Source organism: Euprymna scolopes, chromosome 22, assembly GCF_053919585.1.
Source record: "Euprymna scolopes isolate OS-2025 chromosome 22, ASM5391958v1, whole genome shotgun sequence".
In the NCBI taxonomy this organism is placed as follows: domain Eukaryota; kingdom Metazoa; phylum Mollusca; class Cephalopoda; order Sepiida; family Sepiolidae; genus Euprymna; species Euprymna scolopes.
In genome coordinates this window covers 118,313,097-118,337,433 of record NC_136503.1, presented here as the reverse complement: position 1 = coordinate 118,337,433, position 24,337 = coordinate 118,313,097, and the positions used below count along the sequence as shown (strand labels likewise).

At 32.6% G+C, this 24,337-nt stretch overlaps 1 protein-coding gene across 1 annotated transcript; it reads right to left on the bottom strand.

Annotated features, from left to right (window-relative positions):
- Window positions 1–171: 171 nt before the first annotated feature.
- On the bottom strand, window positions 172–22,752 carry LOC145243772 (chitin deacetylase 8-like). The gene is made up of 2 exons (XM_080106813.1): window positions 22,611–22,752; window positions 172–1,148 (listed from the first exon to the last, which is right to left on the bottom strand). Exons 1-2 carry the CDS (start codon window positions 22,750–22,752, stop codon window positions 172–174), a joined length of 1,119 nt encoding a protein of 372 aa, XP_079962939.1.
- Window positions 22,753–24,337: the final 1,585 nt, after the last annotated feature.

The window sequence follows — 24,337 nt, the reverse complement described above, 5'->3', positions numbered from 1 at the left end:
AGAACTTCATTAGTTTAGACAAGAAAATATATATTACATTGTGTAGCTATAATGACAGGCGTTTAATTACGTTAATAAGAAAATAGATAGAGAATTTGTTCCTTTCCGCAGACAAAACTGTACGGATATATATATATATATATATATATATATATATATATACACCGGTGTTTATTTTCTGCGTGAAGCCTCTTTCATCGATCCATCGCAGCTCCACGGTTCGAAAAACTGAATGTCATAAATGGAAGTGGGCTTTTTCATCCACTCAATCACTTGAGTCGGGGTCACAATCCAGACGTCGTTCATCTGTATGAGTTCATCGATAAGCATATCAAGGGCGTCGAGGTGATGCTCCGTGTGGAACCAACGAGCATGCACGAAAATACCGAGTGGAGCCCGATTGCTGTTGTAATACCTGTAAAAATTCTTCCGCAGAAACTCCAATGTCTCCATGGCCGTAGAAGTCGCCGTGCAGCCATCTGGCATGGCACACGAATGCCCATCCGTGCCGTACCAGCGTTGTACAGGTATCTCCCACAAACCCGGGTAGCTATGTTTGGGGCAAGGGCCATGCTGGCAGTACTTTTCAGAGGGTACAAAATCTAGGGTATATGGCCATATAGGCTCCTCCCCTCCTTCCCATACTGGACCTGTGAACATTGACGTATCATACTGAAGACCGGCATCATAGATTACTTTATACATATTGTCGCCTCCGAGTTGCAAGAACGGAACTCTGAAACCCTTAATGTCTTCTATGGAGATCCCAGACAGCGTCACAAGCTTGTCCCTCATTCCTTCGATTTCGTGTTTGTACTCTTCATAGCTCGCGTTTGCCCACCACGTGTGAGGGAAGCGATGACTGATTGTATGGCACGCGATCTCGTTGCCCATGGCGTAAATAGGATAAACGAGGTCAAAGTCGGTCCCATCGCCAGACACATACATGGCTCCGCGAAACGGACAGCCGTTAGGATTGTACCGTCCCGGCCGGAAGAGACGCTGAAAATATCCATAGTAAGCGGCTGAGATTTCGTCGTCGAATGTCAGCATGACCATCATTGGGGTGTTTTCCGCTGAGAAATCGCCGGGTATTTTAGCACTAGGGCAACGGCAATCAGGCAAGGAACAGTCGCTTGACTCACAAGCTGAAAAAAAAAGAAAATTTATTGACTAACAAATAAAAACAAAAAAAGAACGGCGTAATATTTTACCACGTGTTTGTTTGTTTGATGTAATTGTATAAAATGAGTTCACTTACTGAGCTATTTTAAAGATACGTTCAAAACGAAAAAATAGTTTCCTACGTTGAAATGTTTGAACTATGTAATGTCATCTTGGCAATAGTGTTCTCGATTGTATCAATAACTCTCTCTCTCTCTCTCTTTCTCTCTCTCTCTTTCTCTCTCTCATATATATATATATATATATATATTAGGAAGCGTCTGCGGTTATCAAATCACGTCTCGGTATGTACATGTCTCGTCAGGCTTTAAATTAGTTTAAGTAGTCAAAAATAAAAATTAGCGAAAATACAGCATAATAGGTGACTGGCGAAAGGATAGAATCATTAAGCATGACATTTCTACTGCCGACGATTAGGTGCTTTCTACCAATGCATATTTGCTGACAGCATGTACAATAAACCTGCACGTGGTTACCCCCTCGAAGTGTTGTGTAATTCGCGTAGATTCGTTTCAATGCTTTATAATTTTAACCATGAAAGTAAACGTACACTTTAAAAAAAAATAATACCTTAAGTGTCAAAGGAAAAGATTATCTTACATTAGAACACCGGGATACGTCATGAAAAATTAGTAACAAATTATAGTACAGTATATAATACACATTTATATAATCAAATAAAATTATCAATAACACCATAATACAGGGAACTACCGTAACCAGGGGCCAGAAAAAAAAACATCGTATTCTATATTGTAACCTGAAAAACTGTATCCTAGGGCCACCGTATCCTGGGGTGTTACTGTATCTATTATTTAGATAGTTCGAATTACTGTTTTCATTACATTTACAATATTCTGCTTCTTCCTTCCTCCCATACATTATGCTTATGTAAAAGGCCAAGTGCAATTTTTGACGGTTAAACTGATTCAAACTCTGCCAAATTTTCAAAAGCCAATCTGGCAACATTGAATATGAAAGTAACCTCCTATTGGTGTAACCTATATTAGTCGCTCGGTTTTGACTAGTCTTAAAATACGCTAAAATATTACATTGTAATTCATGTAGATTTCGTATTTATTATTATTAGAGAGTCAATTCTCTATTGATCACGTTATTGTACTTCATATATATAGTAGTGATTCCAAAAGTTAAAATATATATGACTTGAATGTGATCAAGTTGAATCGAAACCAAAACATACAAATCTCCAGCGTTATTCTTTAATATGCATATCAAAATATTAAGAATAAAGTTGTTAAACGTATAAATGTATATTTGCGCACACGTAGACCTTAGACACTACGTTGAACTACGCCTATCAAGTTCCATTTTTTTCAATTCTGACTCCTTAGCAGCTATTTTTCGACCAGAAATCAATCGATTTTGTTCTACAGGTCCGAATACGACATATATCACGTTTCGAGTATGTAGACCAACAATTGGCAAGGTAGTTTGGTAGCGAGCCCTCCGAGATAAAGATAGAGATTTACTCTAAATAATGCTGCAAATACAATGCAGTTATGCTATGTTATGTAGAAAGTATGCACAAAGCGAACTATACCTAATAGTGAAATAAAACTAATCAGCCGATAAGAAAACCGAAAGGAAGAAAAATAATTTAATGACAGATTTTTCTTTAAGAAATCTAGAAATTAAATGCGATAACGTACGTACGAATATAAATGTGTGTGAAAGACGATTACGTACGTAAGACATATGAATATATGTGAAAGGTTATCGTATATGTACGACAATTAGTGTGAGTAAAAGGTGATAACGTACGTACGAACAAAGATGTGTGTGAAATGTGGTCATTTACACACAAACATAAAAGCTGAGTGAAAGGTGATAACGTACGTACTGATATAAATGTGTGTATTAGGGTAAAAATGTACGTATGAACATAAATGGGTAAAAGGTGATAACGTACATTCAAACATGAAAGCATGTGAAAAATGATGAAGCACGTATAGAAATTATTGTTTGTTAAAGAGATAAGCTATGTACAAGCAAATGTGTGAGAGGGGAAAACATAGGTACAAATCTATAGATGTGAAATGTGATAACGTACGTACAAACATACATGTATGTGAAAGTCCCCCCCATTCAAGAAAAGAAATCCTTTGTTTTGTGAGGAGTGAAAAAACTCACATTCAATATATTATCTGCTCTATCCAGAATATTAAGAACTTCGGATTATGGCTCTACTTAGTATATTGAGCACTTATGTAAGTAAGGAAACTTCCAGAGCACTACTAAAACCCATTTTATAATCCTCCTTCTAGAAGAAAAATTATTTATGTATTCAGTGAAAAAACGGAGGCCTACAGAGCGATACTAAATGCACTAAATATAATTAAGAATGCTTCCAGAATACTACTAAACTAAGAAATTCTCTCTATCCTTTCTTTGTAGATTAAAATGTAAAAATAAATTTACACAAAATATTTTTCGATTTTATTTCAACATGAAAAGTTTACAAGAAATCACGTCATGACGTTAAAATTTGAGACAGTGACATTGTGACAAGCATATTATGAGCTTTAGTGTAATGATAGATACAATCATTGTTATAATTGTCTGATAAATGAACTCGTAGCAATTTCCACGTGTAGCAGTTCTTCGCTGAAGATAAAAGTCAGCAAACCCTTATGTTAAAAAAGAGATATTAAAAAGAAATAGGATAAAAGAACATTGATCCATATCCAAAGATCCTATATCTAAAATTTCAAGTGTTTAGACCCAAAATTGTCGGAGGAGGTTGGTAGAGTTCTCAAAGGTCAAATCGTTGAACTTTGACCCTTTAACAGCCAGATTTTTGCCCGAAAATCGATCACTTGGATTTTCCCAAATCTCAGTACTCTGTATATCAATGTTCGGGTCTGTAGACTAAAAATTGACAGAGTTATTCCGTAGAGAAATGTACACAGACACACAGACAGACAGACAGACAGACACACACACAGACACACAGATACACGGACACGTTCACTTTTATAGATATACTAGCATGTGTGCCTGGCGTTGCCCGGGTGTTTGGAGGTGTGTGTTGAGCAAAAAAAAAAAAAAGAAACAAAAACAGTCAATATTTTGACTTTGATCCCTATTGTGTTCCCTTAACATTTATTTTTTGGGGTTCAAATCAAATTATTCAGTTAGATCCATGTCCAAGGAACATATATCTAAAATTTCAAGTCTTTCGACCGAAAATTGTCGGAGGAGTTTGGTAGAGTTCTCAATGGTCAAATCGTTGAAGGTTGACCCCTTAACAGCGAAATTTCTACCGAAAACCGATCACATAGATGTTCCCAAATCTCAGTACTTTGTATATCAAATTTCGAGTCTGTAGACTAAAAATTAACAGAGTTATTGCGTAGGGAAATGTACACAGAAACACAGACAGACACTTTCACTTTTGTAGATGCAACAAAAATGTATACGTACTAGCATGGGTGCCCGGCATTGCCCGCGTATTTGAAGATGTGTTAAGCAAAAAAAAAAATGTGGTAATTTTTTTTTTAACTTTGACCCCTATTAAAATCCTCTAACATTTATTGTTTTGGGCTCAAATCAAGTTATTCAGTTAGATTCATGTCCAATGAACCTATATCTAAAATTTCAAGTCGTAAGACCGAAAATTTTCGGAGGAGTTTGGTAGAGTTCTCAAAGATCAAATAGTTGAACTTTGGCCCCTTAATCACCAAATTTCTGGCCGAAAACCGATCACATCGATTTTCGCAAATATCAGTACCCTCTATATCAAATTTCGATTCTGTAGACTTTAAATTGACAGAGTTATTGCGTAGGGAAATGTACACACACAGACACACAGATACACAGATGCACACACACAGACAGACACTTTCACTTTTCTATATATACTAGCATGAGTGCCAGGCGTTGCTCGGGTGTTTGAAGTTGTATGCTAAGCAAAAAACCAAAAAGAAATGGTTAATTTTTTTAACTTTGACCCCTTTTATGACTCTTTAACATTTATTGTTTTGGGTTCAAATCAAATTATTCAGTTAGATCTATGTCCAAAGAACATATATCTAAAATTTCAAGTGTTTAGACCCCAAATTCTCGGAGGAGTTTGGTAGAGTTCTCAAAGGTCAAATCGTTAAACTTTGACCTCTTAACAGCCAAATTTCTGTCCGAAAGCCGATTACAAAAATTTTCCCAACTCTCAGTACCCTGTATATCAAATTTCGAGTCTGTCGACAAAAAGTGACAGAGTTATTGCGTAGGGAAATGTACACACACAGACACACAAACAGACACACAGACACGTTCACTTATATATATATATATATATATATATATATATATATATATATATATATATATATATTTAATAGTACAAAAGTTCAGAATAAAATTTGTACCGTCGGTTTCAAGCCCAACATAAAGGGGACCAGTTAATAGTAAAACGTAAATGATGTTAGGCTCTCGTCAGCTATGTTGTATATATATATATATATATATATATATATATATATATATATATATATACAACATAGCTATATATACATATATATATATACAACGTAGCTGACGAGCTGATATATATATATATATATATACATATACAACATAGCTATATATACATATATATATATACAACGTAGCTGACGAGCTGATATATATATATATATATATATATATAAATACAACATAGGTATATATACATATATATATACAACATAGCTGACGAGCTGATATATACATATATGTATATATATAAATACAACATAGCTATATATACATATATATATACAACATAGCTGACGAGCTAATATATATATATATATATATATATATATATATATATATATATATATATACATGTTAATATAAACATATTCGCATCCGTGCAATTTATAATTTTTCTACTTATTCTGAAACTCAAACTTCCTGATCAATTTCTACAATATTACTAGATGTGTCAGTAATATTGTTAAAATAAATCTGGGGAGTTTTGGTTAATTTCCACCATTTAACGCAACACGCGTAAGACGCACTATGCTAAAAGATATATGTAATAATAGGAGTGTAGTAAAGATAATCTTTGTTTTGGAATGTGTCCTTCTAATATATATATATATAGATAGATATAGATATATAGGGAATTAGAACAAGAGTCTAAAGAGTATATTTTAATGTATTAGTAAATTCATTAATACAATTGAAATAAGAGAAAAGAAAACAGTGTATATATATATATAAATATATATATATATATATATATATATATATATATATATATATATATATATATATATATATATAAGGTTTAAGTTACATCAAGACTTTATTACATTACCATGCCGATAAGGTAAAAGATGATTACAATAAGTGAAAAGGAGATAAGGAGGAATCTCTTAAGGTTTTATGTATGTATATATATATATATATATATATATATATATATATATATATATATATATATATATATATATATATATACTAGCTGTACCCGGCCACGCGTTGCTGTGGCTCAGTTTGTTAAAATGGAACACATGTGAAAGTAGAGAAAAGTTTGATTCTTTTTTTTCAAGAGAATGTACAAATTATTTTTTTTAACAGATGTTAAGAAAATAAACAGAAAAATACTTCCATCATTAATTATGTAAAAAAAATAAATAAAATATTGATTTAGTGTTTCAATATGCTTATAAATTACAATAAAACTTGCTGAGTATGCACTGTTTTACGGTTGTTGTAAAAATGGAATGGAAACTTAAATTTCGCTTCATTTTAATCTTTCTTAATTTTTTTAATTGTGCCCCCCCAAACGAATATAATCAAAACAGTAACATTCAACAATTGTACTTTATGTATATAAAACACAAAATATTTATTAAAAAAAAAATTTAAAAAAAGTTAATAACGAAAGGGAAATATTTCCATTTTTTAAACGAAAAAGTCAGTTTACCTAACTTACTGTATTAATGCTATTTTTTAAGCAAGAAAAAAAAAGGTAAATATCCAGATACGCTACTACAGAACACCGACCACTCTAATTTGTTTTCGTATAGGTAATTGAGGTCGCTGACAACGAATCTGATAGTCAAACTTGGAGCAAATTTACCGTTTGCATGGTATTTACCCCTGAACCCACGAACTTCTTTCCACCATTTTGCAGCTTCCGTTTATGCTACGCGCATGCACGTTGTAGCATAAACGACGGCTTCACCAAGGAAACTACGTTGGGGGGAGGGGATTTTTTTTTTCCAGGACATAGAATTTTCTAATTTTCAAAAATACATTATAGCGCTTTTTGGGTGGAAAATTTAAAATTAGCTGAAAAAGAAATAAAATAAGAAAAGGAAAGCACACCAAGTTGGTGTAGGAGGGTAATTTATCTGTTTTTTTTTTTTTTTACCCGGAACATCGAATTTTCAAATTTTCCGTAAGTAACGCACTGACATTTACCAATTAGAACACTATTTAACATTTTCCGAAGATTTTACTTTGTATATTGGGGGGGGGCGGATGTGATGTTGGGGCGCGCGCGCCCAAACATCAGATCCCCCCCAAAACAAACTAGAGTGGTCGGTGGGGTTTGTATTACTGTACACATAAAGGTGTTATAAATAAAAACTCAGATAAAATACTGTTAAGAACTCGCTCAATGTATGGTACCGTGACATAGGTTGACATATATTCGGCGGGTTTTAATAGTATTTTGTATAGTTTTTTATTTATAACACCTTTTCCCAAACTTATCGTGTTAAAGAGAGAATCAGACGCCATCTTGAATTTTCCAAGTCATCGGTAAACACTGTATGTTTTTCGAGCTGAATGTTGGGTTTGTATTACTGTACACATACATTCGAAAAAGTTGTCAAAAAACAAATATACAACAAATAAATGTTATCAAAGGCAAGATAAGTTACTTTTCTACCTAACTGGATATATTTTTCATGTTTTTATTCAATTTATCATTTTTATTCAGTTCGAAAACCATACAGTGTTTACCGATGTATTGGAACATTCAAGATGGAGTCTGATTCTCTCTTTAACCCGGTTAGTTTGGGAAAAGATGTTATAAATAAAAAACCGGATAAAATACTGTTAAAAACTCGCTCAATACATGTTACTGTGACATAGGTTGACATATATTCGGCGGGTTTTTAATAGTATGTTGTATAGTTTTTTATTTATAACACCTTTTTCCAAACTTACGGTGTTAAAGAGGGTGTGAGACGCCATCTTAAATTTTCAAATACATCGGTAAACACTGTATGTTTTTCGAGCTGAATAAATATGTTACATTGAATAAAAACACGAAAAATATATCCAGTTTGGCAGAAAAGTAACTTATCTTGCCTTTGATAACATTTATTTGTTATATATTTGTTCCCCCCTCCAAACAAAATAGAGTGGTCGGTGTTCTGTAGTAGCGTATCTGGATATTTACCAAAAAAAAATATTTAGGTTTGGCTATAAATTCCTAAACTCATTTCACCTTAAATAATTTAGGTGACTGAAATAGGAATTTAATTGAATCTTTAATTTCCTGAATAGTATCCGATAATTCATTTTTCTATATTATGTTATATCGAATACATTAATACGGACTTTAGGGGCTTTTTTCGTAATGTTACTGTAAAAATTATTTTTTATTGTTACAAATTACGATGCTTTAAAAAAAGCAAAAATAAATTCTTGCGTTTTTTATTTACTACTGAAAACTATAACTTTAGTAAAGGTATTTTTTGTTTAAACAAAATAAAATATTTTCACTAAGAGTTAAGTAAAAATAATTAGTTCATTATATTCTGCGATCATTATTTGAAAAATACTACAATTTTCATTAAAATTCGTTAATTTCCTGATTTTTGGTGAATTTTTAAGTAAAGGGAGGAGTCAAAATGTGTATATACTTTGAGCGTCCTCATTCATTTTGAGACCACGTGTGGTTAATTTAAATATTCAGTTTGGCAGAAAAGTAACTTATCTTGCCTTTGATAACATTTATTTGTTATGTATTTGTTTTTTGACAACTTTTTCGAATCTATGTGTACAGTAATAAAAAACCCAAACTTCGGAGGTTGGAATTCCCCCCCCCCAACTAAAATGTACTTGGAAAAATCGATTTTATAGTGAGATTTAAGAATGGTTAGTCGAAAAAAAGGTGAAAAAAAAACAAATAATCAATCAATAATTGTTACCAAAGGCAATAAATGCTACTTTTTTTTTACTTACATTGAATATTTTCAAGCGCTTTTCTAATGCGGGTGTGTGGGTGCCAAATACCTCCAAATTTTCTAGAATTTCCCGCTAGATTGTAACCGAAATCTCCAGATATAGCGGGAAAACCGCTAAATTGTAACACTGGTCACGTGACAGGAAGCGGTAATAAATAATTGTCCCTAAATAAAAAAATGGCCTCTCGATACAAAGAAATCTGCCTATTTATCATAGAAAAATTAAGTATAATGTTATAATCAAAAAGAAATATATAAAAACACACATGGATATAGTAAACATATTATACCAAAACGTGGAAGCCATCCGCCCAGTGGTTTTTTAGACAATTAATTCCGAACGAACCAACATTTACATTTATATATATATATATATATATATATATATATATATATATATATATATATATATATATATATATATATATATATATATATATGTGTGTGTGTGTGTGTGTGTGTGTGTGTGTGTATGGGAAGCTTTACTGATAGTCAAAACAAAAGTTTTAAGATGCAAACTGTGTATGTATAGTTCTATAGTTTTATGGAAGAATACATTTGTTAGATAAGATCGCAGTTGTGTTTATTATGAAGTTATGTTTTGCTGTTTTTCTACTTCACATTTTGAAATGTTAGAACTAAGAGCAGAATTTTCTTTTTATTCGTGCAACGAAATAAACGAATTTGAAGGAACGCGTTGGCAAATGTCCACGGATAAATAAGAGTTGGCAGTTACTTCCCCTTTTTATTCATTAAGAAAATGTTTGTTAAGCAAATGTGTTTGCATTTTGACACAAATAATCCATGTTATCCGTATAAACAAATACAAAAATAAATATGCCTACGCATTATCATGAACATTATTATTACTTCTTTTTTGCAAGAGCTCTTTAGCTTTATTTTGATAAAATTTAAAAGCTTTTCGCTATTAAAAGAAATATTTAAAGTAACATGACTGACATTTCCTGAGAAAAATATTCATAAGTATATATATATATATATATATATATATATATATATATATATATATATATATATATATATATACATACATATACATAGATATATATACAGATATATATATATATATATATATATATATATATATATATATATATATATAAATCCGAGTCGATTTTCAGCCTACAACAAATGGACTCTGATTTATGAAAGTATGATAGGTTATGACAAGAAAGGGTTGTAAAAAGATAGCTTCGAATTTGGGGTATCAAAACCAAAGCAAAATATGATGAAAGTAAAAATAAAATAGATAAACCCCATAATTTATTATACCATACCTGTTCACACTGAAACACATGTCACAATATTATGTTGATCTATATTAAACACATATCACAATATTCTGTGGATCTTGTTTAACTTTGTGACATATTTCCATTCTATGGAGTTCAGGGGCGAACGAACCAATTTTATTATACCATATTTCTTCAAACTGAAACATTATTATCAAAGTGTACTTACGCAGATAGATATGAAAAGTCTTTATTAAAGTTTGTGCCTATTTCCATTTTATGGAGGCCAGGCGCGAACACAGACCCCACAATTTTATTATACCATCCTTATTTAAGTTAAAACATACTTATCAAAGTATTATTATGTGCATCTATATCAAAAACACTTGTAAACGTTTTTTTTAATTTTATTTTTTTATTTCCATACTTTGTGGACCAGGCGCATACGTAGACCCCACAATTTTAATGAATCATCATTATGTCAGATCAAACATACCCATTCCTGTGTCTCCATACATCTTCTATCATTATATGTGATCAGTTTTCTATAATAGTCAACCATATAGGAGCCTATTCGTGACCAGCCACACACACAGACGTTCAGCTTTATATTATAGATATGTGTGTATGTATATATATATACATATGAATATATATATATGTGTATGCATATATATATATATATACTTATCAATATATATGTGTATGTATGCATATATATATATACTCATGAATATATATATATATACTTATGAATATATATATATATATATGTATATATATATATATATATAATGATGAGAAAGAAAGTATTTCTTCGAAACTCTGCGGATTAAGGACTACCTACTTATTTAGTGTTTCCTTTTCAAATTTAATATGATTTTACTGTTTTTCAAAGTGTTTTTAACATTTTTTAGCAACTATTTGCTCATATATATATATATATATATATATATATATATATATATATATATATATATATATATATATATATATATATAACGCTGACCAAATGTTTTGCAACATCATAAAAATCCAAGTATCGATAGTAAACAATGAATTATTATTTCCGGTACGATTTGAAGCTTTCTATAACACTTAATCACACCTTAAGTAAGTATTGATTGCTTGCTTTCTGATCAGATAAAGAAAATCGCACCATACATCGATTCCATAACTCTCTGGTCATTTATGAACGACTAGTTCTAATTCTAGATTCAACCTTTCCAGTTTTCATCTTCTGAACAAATCTATTGACCATCGATTCATGAACCTTCTCCTGTTTGGCAATTTCACCGCAATTAAGGCCAATGTTGTGCAAAACTACCATTGTGGAACCAACTTTTGTCGGTACAATCGCGTTTGTCCGTATAGAGGATAATCGACATTAGAGTACATATTAATAAGGTGTCGTTTTTCGATATCATTACCCAAGTTGACGGGTGACGGTGATCAAGTGGTTAACAATACGGTTTAATGACCTTTGCAATCCAAGTTCGAATTCAGTTCATTGTTTTATTTAGCATGTTGGCAACCTTCACGTAGTCCTTACCTAAAGTACTCGATGACTTTCTAGAAAGAATTTTGACTAGAAAATATCGGAAAAACTATTGCAAATGATTCTTAGCGTTCATACGATAATGAATAGCAGAGTTCTAATCTCACGAAAGTTTAAGTGAATTTTCAATTGGATCCGTGTTTTATACAATAAAACATGCCATGATAACATAAAAGGGACTTTAGATAAATATTTTTTTACTCTTTTTGATGCTCAGCAAACATGTAGATATGATGAATTCTTTTTTATTAGATTAAAGCGGTGTATCTCTTGTGCCAATAAAAACAATGCGTAAATTATTTTATCGTAGTTACTTGATCTCTCATGCAAATATTAAGTAGTGCGTAAAACAGAATATTAACTTGTAAAACTGGGTGCCTTTTGCTCCAGGTGAAAAGCTAGGAATGACTTTTGTTGTATTTTATACTTTCTACTGTAATTTGCATATCAATTTAAGAACATTGTCTCTCTTATTAGGGTGAGCTCTTGTTATTTGGAAAATTCTGGCAACTGTAAAATGGTGTGAGTTCTCTCGATTGTGACATTTTTTTTTTAGAGTTCTGCTGAATAAGGTCATTATATTATTTAAGGTACTTTACTTTTGGCGTAGTTGAAATCATGATTTAGTAACATTTTGAAACTTTTACACCTGGCCAAACTCGGATCTAAAAATTTCCCCCTTGGCGTTCAATGAATTTTCCGCATATTGTGTTTGCACAATTAAACACATATACCTATGCGTTGTATATTATGTGAAATATGAATTTTCAAGGATTTTCGACTCTTTTTTTTTTTATTCTACGTAAGTTTTCAAATATAGATTATAGCGATTACACTTATTTGTATATAGATTTGACCAACAACACCAGCAAACGTTTAAAACCTATGCGAGAAAATAATTAGACAATCAATTTTACATCCAATATCTTAAAACAGAAAGTATTCTAAGTTTTAAAAAACTTCTAAGTCTTATAAGGTTTGTTACTTTTCTTACACTACTAGGCTATCATACTTTAAGAATTGTCAACATGCTCTAACAATGATTAAATCCTCTTTCTTTATTTTAGTTTCATGCTTTTGTTGATTTTATGCATACGTCAACGTATCTTAATATAAAAGATTGGTCTGCTGCTCTGCCTATTAGGTTTATGTTGGAAATTTCATTTTAATCACTAAACTCGCAGATAGAATGGACGTATCTTAGTTAACATGCGTATAAACCTGTTTCTTAGAGACGCTTTCTGGCGGCAAAGCTGTCGAGTCTTAGTTCTAAACATTTTTTTCTCTTTCTTTGCATAGAAGTATCTATATAAAAAGCTTGTTCTTTCTGACTTATAAAATATGCTTTATTCGTCTGTCCTTTAGTCACATTTTTTAAACGTAATAAATATATTACGGAATGCGTCTCGTTTCTAAATCTCAGAGATCTGGAATACTTTTAGAAATTGAAAATATTACATTATTAATAAATTAACAATTGCCAACAAATAAACTGGATGCTATAACCGGAAACTGAAATATAAACATTGCGATCTTCAATGTGAAATTCCACAAACTAACCTTTTTGATTTTTTTAAAGATGGAGCTTAAAGCAGATAAAGTTTGGTAGGTGAAAAAAATTATATCAAAGCCAACACCGAAGAGAGTAAAAATTAGTCCTTAATCGATCCATCTGTAGTCCCCTGTAAGGACGTCTCAGAACAATAATGAGAATAAAAACTCTAAAAATTGTGGAGAAGAGTGCAATTCATAGGGCCGATTAGAACGAGACATCTTTTCGACAAATAAGGATTGAGTGTCTCAAATCAATTCTTGAGTTTTTCGATTGATTGTCGAAGATGCATTCTCGACTTGGTATGTAATAGAGCACCGGGGCAGTACTGGGTACTTATTAAGTTTTCGACCAAATGTTCGCATCGGTATCTTCCGGTAGGTTTGGTAAGCAGCCGAAAAATACCGAAGCCAAAACGGACAAAACATTCAATCCAAACGCAGCATACTGCCCCACACTATGATAAAAATGCCTTTCTTTATATTTAAAAAGCCATTCTTAACATGGGATAAAAGTAGAGTATTTCACGTTAACATATCGTGTTGAAAGTCATTTTGGGTTTAATTTTTTCCTTGATTTAATGATTTTTACACTTTTATTTAATCTTGTCCTCTTAACAGCTGGTTACATAAACTGCTGAACAATTGTGGAAGCGAGAACGCTGAAGATTGAATCTTTACTTGGATGAATAACTAGATTTGTAATAATATTTTTGACGGTCTGTCAAGCTTACCTTTTTATATAGTCTGTCACACTTGGGCTTGAAACGTTTTTCTTGGATGTATATGTGCACGTCAATAAGACCGACTGTCACCCTTAAGCATGGTTAAATGCGTAGGTTTATTGGGAGCATCCTAAGAATACCCATTCTTGTTTTTGATGTATACCAGGGATAAATGTTTCAAAAGTAATTCACTTTTCAGTTATTGTTTATTAACTGGTGACCTTGGGCGTCACGCATCTTCTCGACCAGATTTTAGCCATTATTTATGTTTGAAAGTTTTTCATCGTGTAGTTTTATCTGGAGAGTTAAGTTTCTTCCTTCTTTTTTTTTCGTCGCCTTCATAACCTTTACGCTATCCGTTCACGGTCAGCTCGTGAAGTCCGTCCCCGTTAGGCGCATGCGCCGATTATTCTCGACAGATCGCAGCGTATGTATTGGCGGCGACTGGAGTGTTAATGGGCTCAAACTTGGCCATCAGCCAAACATGAAGAACAAAAAGGCAGAAGCGAAAAACGATTCTCTTTAAATATCGATTGTTTGCTTTGACCCACACTCGCTGTGAGATTTGACAGGATTTACCGTAGAATAAAAACACCCCTCTTCTCCCGCGGGCTGAATGGTGGAGTAAAAGGCATTTTTTTAAGTTTGGGAGGGGAGGGATTGAATCAAGAGTGTGCTGGTGAAAAGACAAGGAATTAAAGGAAGAACAAGAAATAGAAATTAATAACAAGGAAAAATATGATGAAGAAAAAAAGAGGAAGAGCAAGCAGTACCCAAGTACAAGAAAGAGACAGAGGAAGGAAAGAGAAAGAACAATAATTATAAATTAAAGAAAAAAGAAAATGAAAAGCAGAAGAAAAACTCTATGAACTAGAAGATAATGAAGAAGAAATATAGATTAACAAAGAAGAAGAAGAAGAAGAAGATAAAGAATAAGAAACAACAAAAAAAAGAAAAATATGTTTAATACCTTTTTCGTTAAGTGCGCTTAGTTTATTCTTTCTTCGTTCTATGAAAGAGAAATTCTTCTGACTGGGTCAATTTATATATTTGTTGGAATTCAGAGTGACCCTTTTGGAGGAGCTGGATTTTTCTCACATGAAAAATTGACCTTTTGTCTTACTCGGCGCTCGTGGGGAGGCATGTCAATGGAGAGTAGATAATACACTGTGGTTGTGTTATCGGCAGCTCCAGTAACTCTCGCTTCTCCTTTTTTGTCCCTCAGTCCTCATTTCCAATGAGTGATTTTTCTGACAAAGGATGAAGAAAAAGCTGCTTTCCAGGAGCCTGAGATGTCGGAATTTTTTCTGTTTCTATGTCTATCTTTGTAGCCACGTCACTAGTAAAGGGGTTGGAGATAAACGTTTCATCTGGACTGACGTTACCCTGCCTGATAGTCAGTGACCCAAACCTTGGATTAACAACTGAGGAGGCTGTCCTATCAGTAGGTGTAAAGTACTGGGGCTGCTGTATTGCCATTTGGTGAATGGATTCTGGACCATGCAGTAGTTTCTGGTGGGGCCTCTCGATGCCATACTAGTGGGTAATTGTTACGGCTTTACCTTATCATGTGCTACAAAAATCCTGTCTTTCCTCTCTTACTTTCCCTCTCTGTCCTACTCTAACCAAGTCTGTCGACCTGTTCCACAAACCCCCAAAACTCATCATGAAATATCTAAAAAAAAAAAAAAAACACGAATAAGCCTAGTACCCCGTCCTCCAACGTAGACCCCTACTACCAGGTCTCCTTCTCCAACATCAGGGGTCTACTTCCAACCTTCCAGAGGTTGAAACACAATTACAGGAGACGAAACCGGACTTACACTTTCTAAGCGAAACTGGCATAGGGCCGACCACTTCCCGAGATGAGTTCATAATTAAAGGATACTCTAACTTAACATCTAAATCTGACCCCCAAGATCGCCATGGGCATGGAATATGCGCCTACATTAAAGATGACTTTTTGTGTGGCAAAGAAGACCCTAATTTATCTTATATATGCTTCCAGGTGGCACTTGCTTACACCACCGCATTTATATTTGCCCTCTATCGCCCCACAACAACGGGGTTACTGTCTTTAAGAGTATATATGAGAAAATTGACCTCATACTGTCTGCTCATCCTTCGGCTAACATTCACATTTGCGGTGACTTCAATGTCCATAATGTGGAATGGCTGATCCCCTCAAATAGGACAGATGATGAGGGGAGATTCTGTCATGATTTTGCCATTGCCTATGACCTCACTCAGATTGTTCACGAACCCACCTGGGTTTGACCTTTACTCCTGATCTGAAATGGAACACGTATATCAAGTCTGTTGCCCGGGCCACTAGGAAAATGGTGGGATCCTTCTATCGCTCCAGAAGATATCTCACTACTGATGCAATTCTCTATCTGTATAAAAGCCAAGTACGTCCAAAGATGGAGTACTGCTGCCATGTCTGGGCTGGAACTTCTAAAAAACAGCCTATCTTGCCTTGGCAAAGTACAAAATAGACTTCCTGGCTTTTCTCTTCCCTGCAACCTCTCTCCCACAGAAGAGACGTTGCGAGCCTGTTTTTGTTTTATCGTTATTTCTATGGCAAGTGCTCGTACGAGCTCCAATCTATGGCCCCCCCTCGCCAATCTTTCACGATAAACACCCGTCTAACTAAAAACACTGTCAGTAATTTCCCCCACTCTTTATCTGTGCCTAAATCAAAACGTAGATTTCTATGAATAAAGCTTTTTTATGCACGCCTGTGGAATTCTGTTTCGTTTGCCTGTTTCCCACCTGACTACAACTTGTATGTCTTCAAGTCCAACGTAAACAAATTCCTGATTAATCGCCCCCTTAAGTAAGACACTTTATAAAATCTCTAATACCAACTATTACTACGATATTATCCCAGTGATTATTGTACACACCAAACCCTTATCCCCGAGTGGCTTCCGGACCTTGATAAGTGGTTATACCCCATGTAAACAAAGGAACAACATGAAACAGAAATTTACAAAGAAGAAAAGAAGGCGTAGGTGGCGTGGAAGATAAAGAAACATGATAACGTGATAACAATAATAATAAAAATAATAAAATAATAATAATAATAAAAATAAAATAATAATAATAATGATAATAATAATAAAAATAATAATAATAAAATAATAATAATAAAATAATAGTAATAATAATAATAAAAATGATAATAATAACAATGACAATAATAATAATAAAAATAATAATAATAATAATAATAAAAATAATAATAATAATAAAAATAATAATAATAATAAAAATAATAATAAAAAATAATAATAATGATAATAAAAATAATAATAATAATAAAAATAATAATAAAAAATAATAATAATGATAATAAAAATAATAATAATAATGATAATAATAATAAAAATAATAATGATAATAATAATAATAAAAATAATGATAATAATAATAAAATAATAACAATAACAATAATACTAATAAAAATAATAATAATAATAATGATAATAAAAAAAAAAAAAAAAATAAATAAATAATAATAATAATAATAATAATTAATAATAAGATGATAACAATAAACGAGAAAAATAAAAGATAACAAACGAGAAGAGGGAGATATATTCGAAGAAAAGAAATTATTTGACATCCGATTATTAGATTTGACCTTTTGACATCATACAAAAAGGCGTGATCGCCACCTTTTTTTTTATCAGCGTAGTAGAAAAAATGTACTTATTTTTATCTTTCCAGCGGACACTCCTGCTCGACTCTGATTTTCTTACACAGACGCCAGCAATGCTCTCTCCTCTACAAAAAACGACCACAAATTCGAGATGGAATGTAATTGGTAACTCTCGCTAAACCCGCTAAAAACAGATTTTTCATAGGTTTTATCTTTTGTAACGAAAATGCGGCTGAAGTCACGAATTCAATTTATCTTCACCCATTATCAAGATTTGCTTTCTTTTGTTTCATTCAATCTTCATGACTTGCTTATGCAAATAATACAAGATTAATAATGGTATTCACATGACGAGTTCAAATGCTGTCAAATCTTCGTCATATTTTTTAAAACCATTTTTGTAAGTTGGTTGGTGAGGCTATGTGACGAACTACTCTCAGCTGCTATTTGGTTTCAAGCAAGTTTGATACTCGTCGGTTTATATATGTAGTTGTGTGTGTGTGTAGATAGATAGATAGATAGATAGATAGATATGTTTGTATGCGTTATGCGCGTAAATACATATATGTGTATGTGTGTGTGTTTGTGTGCTTGTGTGTGTGTGTGTGCACGAATAAATATAAAGAGAAAAGAGAAAAAGGAGTATGGATTTCATAAGAAGCATGCAAGTAGATTGACATACATTCGTAAACGGTTAAGGCATGTCGCCCGCGGCTTCAGTTTATTCCGCCGGTGACCAGATAAGAAGTTAGAAGCGTATCATAAATAAATAAAAATCCAAAAAGAGAAATGTGAAGAGAGAATGCCTAAGTGCGTGTGTGTACGTAGGAATGGATACATGAGGAAGAGCAAATAACTGTTTTTACTCGTCTACTGTAGTTTTTGAATGTCACGCTCCAAAATAGAACGACTTGTGGAATGCTTCTTCTAACCACTTTGGACGCGTTGATACTGGGGATCTGAGAAACCTAGATTTCAAAAGAGATCGCAGCTGAATCATGTATGCACACATGTAGACAAATAAAGTTTTTATTAATGAAATATACAGAGAGAGAGATAGTAAGAGAGAAGGGAGAGAAAGGGGGAGAGAGGCGGAGATAAAGACAACGGGGTGGTTTAGATATAGGTCGTAGAAGACAGTTTTATGCCAACCTCAACTTGCCTGATTACCGAGTGAAATATATAGAATAATTTGGATACTGGATATTCATATTTTCTCAAAACCTATGATTGGTTACATTCGAGACGTTTTAACGTGTACAAAATAAGTTTTCGAATAAGTCTAGATTCCTGATTTCAACAGAAAACTTCCTGAGTTCGATAAGGCGCATCTGATGGAGGTTGAAGGTTGCATCAACGAAACGTTTTGCGAATAACATACAAGGTAATAACATGATCCTAATGATACATAATACTACGTACACAATCATTTGAATAACATACAAGGTAATAATATGATCCTAATAATACATAATACTACGTACACAATCATTTGAATAACATACAAGGTAATAACATGATCCTAATAATACATAATACTACGTACACAATCATTTGAATAACATACAAGGTAATAATATGATCCTAATAATACATAATACTACGTACACAATCATTTGAATAACATACAAGGTAATAATATGATCCTAATAATACATAATACTACGTACACAATCATTTGAATAACATTCCAAGAGAAGAAACGGTAGTGTAGAAAGTACGACTTGTGTGGTAAATTTACACGTAAGTAAAAAATAGCGTGAAGTGAAATTTTCCAATTAGAAGTCGAGTCAGCTGTGATGTCAATTCCAGAAGAAGCTGGTAAGTGGATGAGGCAATGCATATAAAATGGTCTCTTTCGTTTGAACAATTTAATAGTTGGGCTTTTTGATAACTAGTTGGAAGGGGATGAGCTTGGAATTGTTTTATTTGTGTACATATTTTCAAAGGTAAATTGGGCTCCTAACATTTGACCAACATTAGGACCTATTTTTATTTATGCTTTTTTACTTTATCACAAAAACATGTATTGCAACTGAAATCGTGAGAAATTACTATGCTAGGGGACAGATTTAGACGGGCAACTCGAGTGCGGAATTGAGCAGCAGAAGCTTTGTTTGCATAATATTTAAATTGCGGCATGTTGGACCGTCGGAGAAAAAGAGGCGACAAAGAGTTTTAAATGCTAACAGTTGGAGGAAAGGAGCTATCAGTGCAGACAATTTTCTGGCATCTAAATAACGCCAGAGTAAGAAGGAGGGATTTCGCTGCAATTTGGGTAAGGCGATGATATTTTTGTTTAGAGTGTAGAAAAGTAGAATGTTCATCAGAACAAATGCTGTGTACTTTTAAAACAAGCACACAAATACAACACTGCGGCGAGGTGACAGAGGCTGGAGATTAGCAGAGAATGCGAATGTTATTAGGTTAGAAATTCGTATTTTTCTTGGAAACAAATTATGATGATTCTAAAATGTTTCTCGTTTTATCCCCAAGGAGAACAGGAAACTGTATCCCCCCCACTAATTTGGCAATTGTGCTTTTTCATAAGTATTTTTGTGTAGACTTTGTTTTAAATTGGTTGAATGTTGTAATTAATGATTGTTTACATCGTTCAAGTTCTGGCAAAATAATGCAAACAGGGATTTGCTCTCTTGAGATGATGAAAATGACTCCTAAATTACGAAAATTTGCAATTCTTGGCAATTCTATGAAACTGCTGTCATCATTTTTGTTTTTCACAAACCAAACAAAACTTTTTGATTTATCGCTGTTTTCTGATCCAATGATCTGTTGATCTGTTGATCAATTAGAGGTTGACCATTCTTCTTCTTCTTCTTCTTCTTCTTCTTCTTCTTCTTCTTTTTTCTGTTTATTTTTATCTTATCGTGTTCAAATCCTTCTTCATCTTCTACCTCTTTCTTTCTGTTTCGTCTGTCCTCCTAAATAATCTTGTACTTTTCCATTTATCTTCTAATTTTTTCTGCCTTCTTTTCCCTTTTTTATTTTTTCTCTCCTTCTTTAGTTTCTTCTTAACGCTTTCTTTTTTTCTTTCTCCCCATCTTCTTCTTTTCTCTCTCATGATTTAAAAAAAAATTTCTTCATATTCTTCTAATTCTTTGTTTCATTTATCTTCTCCATCGTCTTCAGTTCTTTCCTTTTTTTATTTAGCTTTTCTTTTCATCGTCTTCTTTTTCTACAATATATGTTTATGATAATCTTCCTTTCTCTTTTACATTCTTTTGTTCTTTTGTTGTTGTTGTTTTTTTTGGGGGGGGGGTCGTGCAGTCCTTTTCTCTTTTCTTCCTATTCTTCATCGTCTTCGTTCTCTTTAATTCCTTTTCTGGTACCCCGGCAAAAGAAGTTGGTTATGGTAAAAAGAACTAAAACAAAAAAAGTTTTTGGTCCCCCAACAAAAGGAGAGTGGACCTGTAAATTCACCCTTGTTTATTCGTCCGTTTGTCTGTCCGCACTTTTCTCAATAATTATACCTTGGAATTTTTTGAAATTTTGCACAAACATTAAACATGATATGAGTAAAAAAAAGTAACAGAACAGATTTTCCGGGAAACTCTGGTTGCCCCTCCCCTAGGTGTGCCTTTTGGGTTAAAATGGCTAAAATTGACACTTTGTGCTTATTAAAAAAAATTGATGCCTTGGTATTTTATAAAACTTTCTGAAAAGTTGTAACTAACTGATTTCTATATGATTTTGTTTGTCTATACTTCGTGATAAATCTTGGGTGTGCCCCAGGGGTTCTTTTAGGGCTAATAAAAACACTCCATTGTGGGGACAATTTTACCATATTTGCCCAACATTTTCTGTGTATGTCTATTTAGCAGTTTTGCATGGTGCTGAACTCAAATTTGAATATGTTAAGGAATTGGGGACTTTTGGGGCTAAATGGGGAGAGTGCAAATTCTGAACTTAGTCATGTTTTTATGCCTCATTCACTGTGCAATCTCGGGGGACTATGCATGCTTCACCTGTTTTTTTACTTTTTATTTCTCTTCTACCATTCCTTGATTCATTCACAGTTTTTCTTCTCTTTATAATTTTCCTTCGTTCTATTCTTTTCAAACACAATGGTTTACTCTTGCTTCCTGTTCCACGCTTTTTAAAGTGTCTCTCTTTTTATCACCTTCTATCTCTCACCGACTATTTGTCCCACTCCTGTCCATGTCCCCTTTCTACTTCTTCCCCTTTGTTTGATTCTTTTTCCTCGCCTTTTGTCCTCACATCTATCTTATAATTCTCTTTCTTATTTTAGTGATGGCTTCCTGTATTTGTACTTTCTATTTCCAAAGTCCCTCTCTATCCTTTTCCTTTTTTTCTCTCTCTCTCAATTTTTATTTATTATTATTGATTTCTCTCTCTCTCTCTCTCTCTCTCTCTCTCTCATTCATACTTCATATCTCCACTGACTTGCCCACTTCTTGTCTCTCCCTCACTTACGCACTTCTTCTTGTCCTTCCCTAATTTGCTCTCTTCTTCCACTCTTCCGTGTTCCTCTTGCCAGAACTTGTTCTGCAGATGATCCGTTGTCTTGTAAAACCCACTTGCCATGTCGTGTCTGCTTGATTTGAAACTCGAACATTTCGAAAAAGTTTCTTTTTTTAGATAATTGATTCCAACTTTGCAAATGGCACGCAATGAAAGAACAACATTAGTAGCTATCTTGACTATTATGCATATAGGTAAATATAAACCTGTGCACACACACACATACACACACACACACACACACACACACACATATATATATATATATATATATATATATATATATATATATATATATACTCATGTGTGTTTGTAAAATACGAGTACGACTTTATACATTTTCTCAAACATTTTTATATATAACTACATGATTCTGTATATATATATATATATAATATTTGAAGTTTTTAACCTTTAAAATTATATAAAAAATATTTTTTTATCATTCGTTAGAAAACCATCTGGTCAGTAAGTCATTTAATCACCTGCAATCACTGCATAAACTCGCTCTTGAATTAACTATAGTACTAATAATTTATTTTTTAAGGGATCATCAGTTGTTTACCATGAAACACTGTTTCGGGGATTTAAAAACAAAACAGTATATTACATCATGGCTCCCCAGCAGTGTTGATTACACACCACCTCCCTTAATCTTAGGAAGAAGACATGTTACAAACATTTGATCCAATTTCCTATTCTTAATTGCAATTACGAAACTTTTGATGCTATAAAAATGAATTTCTTACCTGTGTGATTCATCAATTTCCAAATTGAAAATGGATATATTTTTTAATTTATCAGTCTTGTATTTATAAGATAAGGATGAATCCATTAAACTACTTATCGCCCCTACTATGATTAGTATTTAGTATATTTACATTCTTATTTATTTAAAATTAGATATATAAAGGTTAAAATATTTTTACATATATATATTTTACATATATATATATATATATATATATATATATATATATATATATATAAATTTATTATATGTAATTATAAATACATTTTATACATTGCTAATATAGTTTTGGATTTCCTTTATTAATATAGTCTGGTTAATCTTAAACGATTCAAAAGCATCAGGATAACGAACCAATTCTTTATTTATCTGTTTAAATATTTTATTTTTATCCCCAGCTTGTTTTATCATCCTTATTACTAAGCTAGAAACTGGTGGTATAAAATCTGTTAATTTTAAAGTAACGCGAGCTATTCTCAAAAACTCTGATATAATGGTTCCATAAAACATAAAAACAGTGCAGGTGCTATCTTTATGCGGCATACTTACTAGGGGAAAGCATTTCTTTTATCAAATATTTTATAAAGAAAAATCCCATCCTCAATTTTTATATCTAAATCCAGAAATGTAGCCTGTTGTCCTCTTTATATATACATATATAATATAAGCATACACGCGCACACACAATAAGTGTGTATATATATAATATATATATATATGTATGTGTAATAATATATATATATATATATATATACATATATATATAATTATTAAATACCTACAGGCACGAGTGTTTAATCTTTTCGGAAATCATCAGTGAAGGGTGACACGATTACTGCTTTAAGAAGTCTCCAGATTTCGCGAATACCATTATTGGGAAAGACTTTGCTTGGAAAAGTTTTTTCTGGCATTTTCTATGACTGCCAGA